The 13135-nt window shown below is 48.6% G+C and overlaps 2 protein-coding genes across 7 annotated transcripts in view; one reads left to right on the top strand and one right to left on the bottom strand.

Annotated features, from left to right (window-relative positions):
* NBEA (neurobeachin) overlaps nucleotides 1–13135 on the top strand; it is a 510952-nt gene that overhangs the window by 350203 nt on the left and 147614 nt on the right. For all 6 annotated transcript variants that reach the window (XM_086481881.1, XM_086481883.1, XM_086481885.1 and 3 more), the window contains one exon: nucleotides 3766–3902. In XM_086481881.1, coding sequence (XP_086338007.1) covers nucleotides 3766–3902 — 137 coding nt within the window. The remainder of the gene's footprint in view (nucleotides 1–3765; nucleotides 3903–13135) is intronic.
* MAB21L1 (mab-21 like 1) lies at nucleotides 6662–7741 on the bottom strand. The gene has a single exon (XM_009961690.2). It carries the CDS (start codon nucleotides 7739–7741, stop codon nucleotides 6662–6664), a length of 1080 nt encoding a protein of 359 aa, XP_009959992.1.

The following is a 13135-nucleotide window of genomic DNA, read 5'->3' on the forward strand; positions in this document are numbered from 1 at the left end:
CCGCAGGGATCAGGCAAAGCGGAAAATTCTCCATTTGAACAGATTACGAGACCTGTGGATCTGAAGTGATTTCTGGTCTGTTTTTAAGGCCAGAATTTCTTTGTCAGGTCGCTGCCTCTCTGCTGTGGGTCGCCCCGACCGCTTCAGAGAGGTTGGGAAGAGACAACAAATAGAGATGCTCTGGCTTAGGAGTCCCAACAACCGACAAGCGCTCTGCTCCCCACGCACCCCGGGCAATTTGGTGAGGCGAGGCAGCCACAGGTTGGCTTCTCCCCCGGAGCTGGAAGGGAAGCCCCCTCGGTGCCGCCGGCGGCCCCCACTCTGCGCGGGGAGCGCCCCGCAGCATCCCTGTGCGCCGCTGCCGGCCGGTGCCCCGGGCAGCAGGCACCGCACCGCTTCTCGGTGCCTACAGCCGCGCCGGGAATGAATATTTACATCCCCTGCAAAAGCGCAGCTCGCCGCCGCCGCCGAGGGGTCGGGGGGATGCTGGTAGCCGGAGCTCGTTATCTCTCCCGCATGCGAATGAGCCCGTCCCGCGGCTCTTGGCTCAGGTGTGCCCGGCTTTTGTTTCATTACGTTATCAATTGGGTTTGGGAAGGGGACCCAAAGCTTCCCGATAGCTTGGTGCCATATGGAAAATCTGCAGTATTTTGATTATGCTCTATGTAAACATTTTAATATCGGATCCTTAAAATCCAGAGACTATCCCAAAGGGGATTAAAACATAATCCTCTCTCTCTATAGCTGTAGTGGATTAATTTCGTATTCTCTCAGTGGCTGGCTTGCTCCCTGAAGGCTACAACAAAAAGACTCAGTGCTCCTTAAACATGCTATGGAATTGGAAGTTGTAATTGGAGATTTCCAAAGGACAAGTGTAAAAATGACACACTATTAATAGAGAATATTTTTTTTTCCATTTTGTGCTTTCAGGAGAAAAAAAAAATTGCAAAGATTTTTCAAACTTAGTTTAAACACCCCCTCCACCGAAATTCCATCATTTGACCACTGTTTATTATACTTTCTGCTTCTTTCTTTTTTTTTTTTTTTTTTTTTTTTAACCAAAATTGGAAAAAAAAAAAAAAAACACAACAAAAAAGAAACACACACAAGCAAACGTTTTCTTATCTGGAGAGTACGATAACGCTTACTCCTTGTCGCATTTTAATAGTTCTGACATGTTTACATTGCAACAAATCTAGGGTGTCATTTGAGCAGAACACAGGGCAGATGCCAAGGTACCGGTCTGGGAGCTAGAAGCGTTTTCTCGGGAGAAGAAGGAGGAAGCCAGAAATCCCCGATTTCCCCTGCGTTGAGCAACGGCCTAAGGAGTGAATGTCCCCTTTCCCTCCACATCCATCCCCTGCTTTTGCAGCTCTGCCCCCTCTTCCAGTACGTGAGTGCATTTCGCTAGCACACCCGCTAGCCGGGGTGCACCTATTGTCTTCTCCCGGATGTCAGATTATAGGGTTTGGCCTTTTGACCATTAAATAGCGGCGGCTTTATTTTTATTTTAGCCACATAACGCCAGGGAAAAGAGGTAATTGGATTAAATTGATGGTCTTCCTTCTGGGATTCAGCAAAGCCCACAAACGCCTCCTTAAAATGATAGAATATCGGGTCTTTTCCAGGACGCATCTTCTGAAGGCGCTTTTCTTCCCGCACAAAGGCCCGGGAGCCCATCACCGTGCGCCGGGCCAAGCGGCGGCTCCCGGCCGCGCTGCGGGAAAGGGCGAGGGGCGGGCTGGGACGCTCTGCTTGAGAGGGCAAGTGCTTCTGCAGGGCAGGGAGCCGCTGTCTGCCCAGACCCCCCCTTCTGTAAACACAAAGAAAGGGGGCCTGGGGAATAGAAACCCAAATCCACTTGTAATCGTACAAGAGAATCGGGCGTAATTACTTGAGCAACCTAGATGAAGATTGATGAGGCTTTAAAGCGGCGTTTCGGATCGATCACCCTGCCCCTCGGAGCCTGCAGCCGGGCTTCCCCGGCTCCGCTCGGCTCGGCTCGGCTCTTTTCTCACCGCCAAGGGAGGGAGAGAGAGAAGATGGAGGCGAGACGGAGAGAGCAGCAAAGCAAGCCCGGCGCATGTGATTTCGATCAGCTGACTAGGGTCAAGAGGCTACCCCGGTTTATTAGGAGATGGGAAACAATAAAATGAAAGAAAATAGAGTTTGTATCAATATTATCCAGCCCGCCACGCTGGGCTGCTGAAAGCTGCCACTGAAGCTGCGTGGTTTAGCTTCCCCTCGTACACACAGCCTTCCTCTGTATTTATTTTGCAGCGTAGATGACAAAACATTATGCAATACAGTCTCAAATGGGGTGTTAGAGTAAAGTAAAACATTAACAACATGACAGTTAGATGCGCCGATACAGGCCTAATTTGGGCTAAGCGAGTAATTTGAAGCGTGGCGTGCGAGATCCGGTAGTAAAGCGTGAGTGCGGGGCTGGGGGGGGCCGGGAGAGGCTGGTCCCTGCCTGCGAGCCTCGGGGCGAGCTGCAGCCCGGGGCTCGCCTCGGCCACCCCAGGCCCTCCTTCGTCCCCAGAGAGCCGGGTGGCTGGGGACGGCAGCTGGAAGCGTCCGCAGGCGCTCTCTGCCATCTGAGCAAGGTCTTCCTTATTGCAGAGGGGGTCGGAACTGCGGAAATCAGCGCAACTTTTTTGACTGAGGTGGCCAGTTGGCCAGTTTCGGAAAGGTGCGTCAGTCGGATGTGGCACCCAGTTTCTCAGTACTGAGGCTTCTGGTCTTTAATAAAAGTATCGGTGTTTGTGTGTAGGCTGTGAGTTTGTGCATGTGGATGTGTGCGGACAAATTACCCTACACGCTTTGGTAGTTAAATCTAGAAGAGTGTTTTATATTTAATCTTCTCTTTTAATTAGAGCAAGCGAGCTTCCTAGATATGGACACTCTCAGCTTTCACAGTAGATTGCATTCATATTGAAGATGGTGAAAAAGTGATCCCCTGTTGTCTCTTGCCTTAAAGCAGAAGGGTTTTTTTCCTGAATTAAAACCTAACAACTTGTGAGAAAGCTGCCTTTTACAATAGGTTTTCCCCATCCCATCTTTTCAGTGCCCGTGCAAGCGTCTCGTTAAGAAATATATTTGAGCGAAATATTGTTACAGTAATTTTAAAAGGATTAAGTGACAGCCAGCTGAAATAAAACTGATCTTGCCGTAAATATATTTAACGATGCTACTAGCCTTTGTGTGCGTGTGGTATTGAAGTGGGTACAAAAAAAAAAAAAAAAAAAAAAAAAACAACAAACCAAAACAAAAAAGGTCTTTCACTAGACTTACGGAGTTAAGATCTGGACCCAGAGTTAAAAATAATGCCCCTAAGCTTGGCAGGGCCGGGGTGGCGGGCAGGGGCTGCTCCGCCGCCCGCCGGGACCTCGGCTGCCAGGTCGAAGCTGCGCGTAACGAGTCGCCGCTATCGCACATAAACAGCGATAGTGTTAACGAGGAGCAAAAGGGCATGAAAAGAGAAGGGACCTACTTCTAAGAGGCAGCTATTTTTCACTCTAACCCCTCTGAATTTCTGGCTGATTTATCTCGCAAAGCCCGGAGCTCACAAACTCGCTTCTGTCCCGACTGCGGAGTTCAAAGCGTTGACCGCGGGCAGGAGGGGAATAAACACGGCGGGTTTACAAACAGAGTTTACGAGGGGGCTCGCCGGGCGCTCGCTTGGCGGAGGGAAGGGGAAGGGCCACCGGGGATGGGCCGGCCGGGCGCCTCCAACCTGACGCCGCTGCCCTTGCCTTGCAGGCCCCGTGGTCCTCAGCACGCCGGCACAGCTCATCGCCCCCGTGGTGGTGGCCAAGGGGACGCTCTCCATCACCACCACGGAAATCTACTTCGAGGTGGACGAGGATGACCCGGCCTTCAAGAAGATCGACCCCAAGGTGAGTGCGCCGGGGCCGCCCCCTCCCTCCAAAGTCCGCTCCCGGCTGCCGCCTCTCGTTGTGTTTTATTTGGAAAGAAAAAAAAAAAAAAAAAAAAAAAAAAAGGGGGGGGGAAGGGGAAGGGGAAAAAAAAGCGCAATGTATTAATGATGTTAAATCCTCTATTACGGCAGCGTGCGCGTTTTCCAACAGCCTTTCGCGCGGTGCCTTTGTATGAACGTGGTCAGATTTAGTAGTTAAGCCAATTTCTCTGAAATCCCTGGAGGGAGCAGCGCTCCCAGCCCGCAGCCTTCCCGAGACGCAGCGGAGGGTTTTACCCCTTCAGAGGATATCGGAGAATCCCGTTATTTCAAGAACCTTAGTTTCCATGTAAGAAAATACGGCGCATTTTGTAAACACTCCGACTGCTGAAATGCATCTTCATGCTTATTTTCTGAGGGAAAAAAAAAAGGGGGGGGGGGGGGGGGCGCAATAGGTAGGTACCCAAGACTTTATTCCTGGGAAAGCTGTTTTTTTTGTGAAGTCATTTACTAGTACCAATTCCCCAGCGCCTCCCACACACCCCCTCCCCCCCCCCCTCCCCCCCCCCCCCGCCCCCCGCGGAAACCTCCAGCCCAGCCGCAGCAGAGCGGGGCTGCGTGACTTGAGCAGGAGCCTTTGCGAGGCTCCCTCCCCGCGGAACTGAGGCGGCTGCCGCGGGGGGAGGAGAGGGCGCACGGAAGGGACGTGGGTTTCAGGGCGCTGCTTTCGCCTGCATCTCTTTTTAGGCTTATCGCTGTTGCTGTATTTCTTTGTTATTGCGCTGGAAAATGTTAGAAGAGAGAAAATAGGGGAAGTACTTTTAGAAAGACGTTGGGTTGGGTTGGGTTTTTTTTGTGCAGTAATATTATAAATAATTTCCAAGAAAAATGCTAGCGACCTCGTCTGAGTATGTTTGTAATAAGGTGATTTCTCTTTGACGAATAATTTCCCAAACTCGGAACTTTCTTCGCAGTGCTGAGAAGAGAAAAAAAAAAAAAAAAAAAAAAGGTTCTGTCAGAATCGCTGGGTGTAACGGCTTCGTTAAAATGCACCCACTGGAAATAGTTGCTAGTGGGTGTTACACAGGCGATCGGCCCCTTTCAGCACTTGTTGACTGTTAGGTTACTAAACAAAATCCGCCTTGTTATTTTGCGTTTTGATTTTAAAGTCGCTTTAAAGAAATGCATACCGAGAAGGACCAGGCGTTGCAGTACGGGTAGGCAGTTAAGGACCGCTTGCAGTTTTGTAGGCACGCACATGTTATTCCCTCTGAATGCCCCGGGAGCGCAGGGGCTTGATTTCTGGGAGTGCAACTGGCAATCTTATCACATTCATAACGGATTTGTAGGTCAAGAGTAATATTGTTGCTCACTTTATTGGTGCCGGCTTGAACCCTTCACCTCTAAATTTTATTTTCTTCTTTATTACTACTTGCGCCAAACCGCTAGTTTTATCAGGCTCACAGCTTACTCAGTACACTGCCTGCTTTAGGGATATGTTGTATTTCCTCAGCTTTGTTCAAAACCGAGCAGAAACACATCAGGGCCGTATAGTAAACATTTCGAAAACACATCTCTGACGGCTGAAAAAGTGTTACTGCATTAATAGATACATCGGTGTCTGACAGTTGCTGATGGTCATCTGGAGCTAAATTCTAATGTGTTTGTACCAGCAGTATTTCCCTGTTCTACAAAACTATTCAAAATGCAAAATCAGGCGTCTGCCCTTAAGTTTTCTGCTTTACGGGATTGAAGCAGCTATCCACAGAAAGGCAAAATTCAGAAAACATAGCTACCTCTGGTTTTTCAAGTAGAAAACTTGATCCAGTATTGAAACGCTTACCCATATGCATTTTACTTCATTTATTAGCTTGTAATTAAATAAATCAGCAACAGAAATTAAAATCTAAATCACAAAAGGTAATTATCCAGTGTATTTCAAGTGCATTTTCAAATATATAATTCCAATATTCAAGCGTTATTATATAAGCAGAATCCAAATTTCTTTTGAATATATTTAAATAACATTTCAAGTATATTTATGGAATGTTAGAAATAGAACAAGCAATATATATGAAACGAAAAATGTAAACTTGTTAAGTTCAGACACTTCAAAAGACAATTAACAAAAGTACCATGATAAAATCTACCTTTTTAAATGGTATCTTCTCTTTAGCAGAAAATGTCCTTGAAGTATCCGAAATGGCAATTTAACTTCTGTTCACCAAATCACAAAACACCAACATCCACAATTTCAAAGACAATGTGAGATCACAATATTTGATACAAATTAAAAGGTACATTGTTCAGGTGGCATATCCAAATAACTTTTACTCACAGAGGGTTTACATAAAAATACTGGGGTTTGTTATAATCCGTTGGTACCGTTTCTAGGCAGAATGGTCACAATCGTGTTAAATTACGGCCAATTTTCCTTTCCAGGTAACACTTTTCTTTCCTTCTTTTTTCTTTTTTTTTTTTTCTTTTTTTTCCTTTTTTTTTTTTTTTTTTTTTTTTTCCCCCCCTCACGGGGAACTGCAAAACTGTGACGAAGATAAGAGGAACAATACTTGCTGTTCTTATTTGCTTTTCTTTGTGAAGAGCCTAAGCTATATTCCTTTTTAAAAGAGAATATTGTTTGCATTGTCAAGTGGAAATATTTGACTTTTCGGACAGGCAGCTTTAACTTCATCGGGAAACAAACAGATTTATCGGTCAGGCCGGTTCTATAGTTACCCTCTAAAGTTTCTCCAAACTTTTCGGGTTGGTAAGTATTTCCCTAGCCAGTCGCCACGTTTGTTTGGCCGCGTTTTCCAGGGCCGAGTGAGGTTTGCCCTGAAAGAGGTCTAAGTTGGGCAAGAAGTAATGCGGGCACCTCCTGCACTGGAGGCAGGAGATGAGCTGCAGTAAAATCCCGTTGAGCCGGTCCCCCAGGCACGACTCGTCCCAGTCCGATTCGCGGGGATGCTTTTCGCATTCGTAGGAAACCAGAGTCTTCATGTGATAATTATTCAGGGGCTGGCCCGGCAGCTCCAGGTGCCGGTCCCGTAAGGTTTTGAGGATGGAGAGGCATTTCTTCCTGCAGCCGCCCATCTGCAGTCTGTTCTCGGCTTCCGCGAACTGCAGCACCCAGGCATCGCTCTCGGCCGAGCTCTGCTTGCCGGCCAGAGAGTGGCACTCCTTGGATAAGAGGTTGAAGCCTTCCGCCTTGACCTCCGCCACCCGGTTGGGTCCCGGCCAGGGGATGTGGGGAAGCGGCCAGTGGGCAGCACTCCGCGGCCAGATCCCCGTGCATTTGAACGCCGGAGTGATCTGCACGACGTACCTATCCCTGATCCTCAGCTTCACCTCGCTGGTGTCCGCCACCATCTTTACCACGTCTCTGTAACTGCACTTATCCACGGCTTGAGCCACCAGAGTCTGAAATCTGGACCGGATTTTGCGAGCGGAGAGGTAGCCAGACGCCGTGATGAACTCCACCCAGAGGGACATACTCCTCTTGCGCCCGTCGCTTAACTTTAACACAGCGCAGCCCGGCAAGGAGCCGTCGTCCACGAAGTTGAAAACCCCCATTTGGTTCAGATACAGCACGACTTCGAACTCCGTGGGGGAGATGACTTCCAACCCCTCGTAGCGATTGTCCATCTCGTTCAAGGAGCTGATGAACCGAGGCTCCTGCACCTCCACCTCCTTCAGCACGTCCGATACCACTTTGCAGACTTCTCGGATCGTTTTGGCGATGGCAGCTTTCCTGGCTTGGCATTTCTCGTTGTAGTATTTATTCAGATGGTACACCAGCTTGGCCTGGGCCGCGATCATGTTGGGGCAGAGATCCGGATTGTACACCGGAGTCTCGCAATAGGCTGTGGGATCCAATGCGGCTGCTAAGGCTGGAGCCAACTTCAGAGGAGAAACAGGCTGCCGCACTCTGAAATGTAACAAATGTTTTTCAAAAAGCGCTGGGGCTGCTGCTCCTCAGATGCTCTCTTCCTGCTTTTTTAGATCAGCCGTCTTGAAGTGTGTGTGGCGGGGAGGGGGGGGGGGTGGGGGGGGGGGAGGTGGGGGGGGGGGAGCGGGCGGGGGACTGGAGGGGGCGATATTTTTCCTCCCCCTTTTTTTAAAGGGTCCGTGAGTGAGAGGAAAGCATCGAGAGCTGCACCTTCCCCAGCAGCAAGAAAAACAAAAGTTGCACTGAGACACAGCGAGGCTTCCAGTAGTCAAAATAATAAAACCTCTTCGTATTTATTTATGTTTTCCCGTAGTAATCACTGTGTGTATGCAGGGTGGTTAATCAGATGGTGGAAAAAAGTGCCGTGTGTGTGTGTGTGTATATGTCAGAAGAAGCTGGCTGTTGGTTTGTATAAGAGCCCAGATGCACTCGTGTGGAAATTATAAAGGCAGGGCCAGGCAGGCGGGCGGCCAATCGCCACTGGGCTCGTCACTGCAGCCTCTTTCAGCTCAAACCCGGCTAATTAATCCCTCTCTAGGAGATAGATATGTATACACAGACACACACACACACACACGCACAGGCAGGCACGTATAGAAAGGTAGAAGGTTTACTGGCAGAAAAACCGCCCCGGTCATCTGTACGCTCGGAAATGCAGAGAAATCGCTCTCCTTTGGGTGTAACTTCAAGGGTATTGACGTTTCGAAAGGACTTGGCAAAACTGTGCCGCTCCGCACTGAATCCCTGCGTGCCTCCCCACGGCCGAGACGGGAATGCAGGTGTATCAATGGGCATCCATCACCTAGGGAGCTACAGACCGGGCTCGCTCCTGCAGGAGCAGAGGCGTAAATTCATTAACTCACACTTGGCGTCACATGAGGCTGTCCTTTTCTCCTGATAGTTGTCTGTAACTGCAAGTGAGAAGTTGTTGTTTTGGTGTTTTTTTTTTTTGTTTTTTTTTTTTTTTTTTTCCTCTCGTGAACCGGCCGGTGAAAAAGGCAGCAGTTTCACGGCAACTTTAGTGGCCTTTGGAATAAAATATTACGCAAAAGCCCACGATTTGTATTGTTTTAAAAGATCTTCTGACGGGCGCTAATCGATTTTGAGGTGTAATGCATTTCGGCATTGTCTCTGCCTTGCTTTTTGTGTTTGTACCTTAGGAAGGGAGAATCAATCGCTAAACGTATCTGTCAGGTCTTTTTCACGTTCCCTCCAGAAGTCAAGTAGCAGATATGAACGGTAAATCTTATCTGCCAATTCTTAGCTTCGTTTCTATATTCCGTCTAGCGCTCCAAGATGTTGTGAAGAGTGGATACTCGGCTGCTTTTTGAGCATTTATTAATTTCAAACCTGGACGATTTATCGTATAGCGAGCTCTGCTAGCAAGCTGCGTTTACTAAAGGCGCACACGGGAGGGATGCTAGCGGCGGCAAACATGCTGGCATGCTACTAATCTGACAGTTTGGGGTTTCGTGTGTGATGTGTAATTAGCGAACTTCTTCGGTACTTCAAGTGTTAGTAATCGGGACCTTTATTTGCAGATAAGCCGAGTGGCAAACTCTAAGGCTTTGCAGCATTTACTGAGCTTCGCTTCAAAAGAACTCTAAATTAATTTATTTTTTTTTTTTTAAAGAAAAAAAAAAACAACCCACAACCCAGCAAAGCTCTTAATCGCTTGGAATCGTTAATCTAGTGCCCGATTACTAATTCTTAAAGTAACTGTCACGGGAATATCCATCGCTAAGGAGAAGTCTAACCGCAAATAACATTTCAGGACATTTATTCAACGTATTAACGCGACCAACTTTATTTGCACAGAGCGAAGAATTTCTGACTTTGGGCTTGGCTCGCTCGGTCTGGCGTTTCCACGGCTGCTCCCCGTGCCTCTCCCTAAGAGGAAGCCGGTGCGGGAATCACCTTCTCCCCGTTAGCAGAGCAGGGCTAGGGCTGCCTTGGGGCGCCCCGCTGCAAAACCGCAGGTGACAGGTCGTCCCGAAGCAGCTTTTCCTCTTCTCGGCCGGAGCCCCCTGGCCGACGGCGGAGGCTGGTTCGGCCGAAGAGGAGCTTGTTTCCTCCGGCTTTTCTCCCTCCTCCGGGTGGTTACCCGGCGGCGGGCGGGACGTGCGCGTCCGACTCCCCCGCGCGGCGGCGGGTCCGGCGGCGGGCGGCACATCGCGCCCGCTCCCGGCGCCCCCCGGGCCGCCTCCGAGGAGCGCAGCCGCCGGTCGCTGCCGCCGTCCCCGCCCGGGGTCCGGGGCTGCCGCCTCGCCCACCCCACCCCCCATCCCCCCACCCCCCCCGCCCCAGCCCCAGGGCGGCGGCGTGCGCGGCCGCTCGGCTGCGGGCTCCCGGGGGCCAGCTCCCCCCGCCTTCCCCGGGCGGGCACTTACAGGGTCCTGGCTGGGTCCGAGAGGACCGACGGGCGCGATGTGCCGCCCTCACCCGCTGCTCTCACCGGCGGCTGCCCCGGGGTGCGCGGGGAACCTGCCGCGGCGGCGGGGGCCGGGGCGAGGGCCGGCCCTCTCCCCCTTTGGCGGGCTGCAGGCGCGCCGAGCAGGCAGCTCGGCGGTACCGTCGGCGGGCGGGGAGGGGGAGGCACCTCGCCGGCCCGGCACATCCCGCCCCACTGCCCCAGCGGCTGGGGCCAGAGACGACCCCCCCCCCCCCCCCCCCCCGCCCGCCCCTCGGGGCCGAGGGCGATGTCGGTCGCGCCCCTGCCCTCAGGCACGGGCGCGGCGTTGGCCGGAGCAGGGCACGGCCGGGCTGTGCGGAGGGAGGAAAAGCGGCGAAGTTGGGTCCAAGTGCGGCGGGCGGGTCCCGCCCGAGGCGGGGGGAGGCCCGCGGCGATGCGGTCCTGGCCCCTTGGTTCCCGCCCCGGCGCGGCGGCGGCCGCTCGGCCCCGCAGCCGGCCAGTGCGAAACCTCCGGTCCTGCCTCGTCGAGGGCGGCTTCTTTGCGATTTAAATGAGAAAGAGCTCCTTCCCCGCGAGGTTACATACCAGCGCCGTGTAAAAACGAAAGTTAAAGCGGGCGGACAAAAGGTTGTCCCTTCCTCCCCTCTCCGCCGAGGGACCGGCCCTTTCCTGCGGAGGGGGCGCGGCGGCCCCCGTCCGACCCCGCACCCCTCGGCTGCCGCAGAGCTGCGCGTCGAGGACGGAAATGTTTCGGGCGAGGTTTTGTTTCTTTTTGCCCCCTGGGTTTTAGCCCAGTAAATCCAGTTGCGAAAGGCAGGAGGCGATAGGTCGTATCTTTAAGCTGTCAGTAGTCTTAATTTTCATAACGTGGCAAAACTAATTGAAATAAAAATCAGGTCTTCTATCCTAAATCAGAGCTTTCAATATAATGCTCAGATTAACCTATGAGATCAAGTAATGCGGGTTATACGTATTTATTGTACAATACGGTGGCTGTAGGAAATCCTAGCCTTCGCCTTGGCTGGGTGATATTTAGCGCTAAACGTCGCTATTAACCTGAGCACACCATTTCATTTCGAACATACACAGTAAACATTTGATAGTTTGAAAATTCGTGGATTTCAGCATCGCTGACACCAGTCAACCACTGAAACGTAACTGCTTTTTTTAAAAAAGTGGAAAGAAGTCGGTGGTTTGGTTTATATTCCAAAAATTATTATCTATCTGACTATATAAGGTGTAAAATATGAATATGTTCGAAGCTGCTGACCACTCACTGCAGTTAGTTTTTCTCTGTAGTTATTAATGTGTCCTTCATAAATTATAAAAGGAAGGAACACCTTTTCATCACTGAGTTTTATTTTTATATGTATTGACTTATTCTGGAAAATTGAGATTAAAATCACCTCATTAAAATGATGATTGATCATTTGTCATAGTAGTGGTACCATATGATATTGGTGACTTTTACCAAATTACTGTTTTCTAGGTATTTTCCCCTAATTAGGGGATACTATAGCAGCATTTGTTGAACTCTGCTTGTTATTTCAAATCTTTCGAACTACAGTGCCTTGTCACGTAGTGCTCATGTTAGCCAGAAAGCCAAATGGTGGTGAAAATCTTTGACTGCTGGTACTCACCCACACTCCCAAAGTGTAATTTAGGAAATAAAAAAAGAAAGTTGGCGTATATAAATTTCACCAATAATTTCTTTTCATATGGTGAAAAGTGTGAGTTAAAATGCACATGCAGATACATACACACAAAAAATGATTGCATTGATTTCACTTTATATTTCTTGTTATATAGTGATAGTTCTTCCACACACAACTGCTCATAAATTTTAAAGTTTTATTTTTTAATATCTGCCTATTGCGCTAGGGAGCTAGGAAGAAAAAAAAATGAAGCCGACTTGATTAAATTATTTATCCCTACTGCTGAAGTGAGTTTGAAGGCTCTTGAACGCATCTGATTTCTTGGCTCCTCTTTCTCCCCTTCCCCCCTCAATTCATCCTGGTTATTTCATCCATATCATCCTGCCAGCAACAATAAATTTACTTTTTTTTTGAGTAGGAAAACTAAAGACAGATATTTGTGCTGCATTTGCTTTAAGTGTCAGATTATATAAAATAGGCAGCAGCATTTTTTTTGTGTGATAGAAGTTGATGGTACCTGCAATTTTCCGTATTATTATTTGTCATTTACTTTTTGACTACGCTTTCAAATGTAGGAACAAATGAAAAGTTAAGTTTAAATGTAAGTTGCTATAATGGTTGCAAAAGTTCAATTTTAATGACATTATACATTTCATTACCTAGATTATTTTGGATATGTTTCTGTATAATTAGGTATGCAAACATTTTTCTTCGTTGTCTACAGTTTTCTGCAAATGTTTTTACTTTTTTTTTGAAAAAGTGGTACAGCTCCTTTTTGCAGCACACAGTTAGCATTCATTAGTGCTAAACTTAATGTGTATGTGTTCTTTTCCCATTAAAAAAAAAAAAACCACATTAAAAGAGTTTACATTAGTGTTGGACTTTGTCATCCTAGGTTTTAGGGATGAACTGTTAATGCTTTAAATTCCTCTAATCTGCAATCTGTTAAGGGAAAAAAAAAAAACAGTAATTGATTTGTTTTCTTTAAAGTGTTATATCTCAAAAGTAAACATGGAGCTTGCACAACTGTAATTTTAGCTAGAACTGCAGAAACATTCAAGCAGGGAAAAAATGCATTGAATTATTCATTTGGTTCACTTCTCCATCAGCTTCTTCAGAGCCAGACATTCCTTAAAGTACAGCATTTTATTTAAGCAGTCCAACACTATTTTCTTTTTTTTTTAAAAGATCCCCTG

This window comes from Leptosomus discolor, chromosome 1, assembly GCF_034619465.1.
Source record: "Leptosomus discolor isolate bLepDis1 chromosome 1, bLepDis1.hap2, whole genome shotgun sequence".
Taxonomy (NCBI): domain Eukaryota; kingdom Metazoa; phylum Chordata; class Aves; order Leptosomiformes; family Leptosomidae; genus Leptosomus; species Leptosomus discolor.

Coding starts and splice junctions, on each gene's coding strand:
- MAB21L1 (XM_009961690.2), bottom strand. CDS start 7,741: ATGATCGCGGCCCAGGCCAAGCTGGTGTACCATCTGAATAAATACTAC.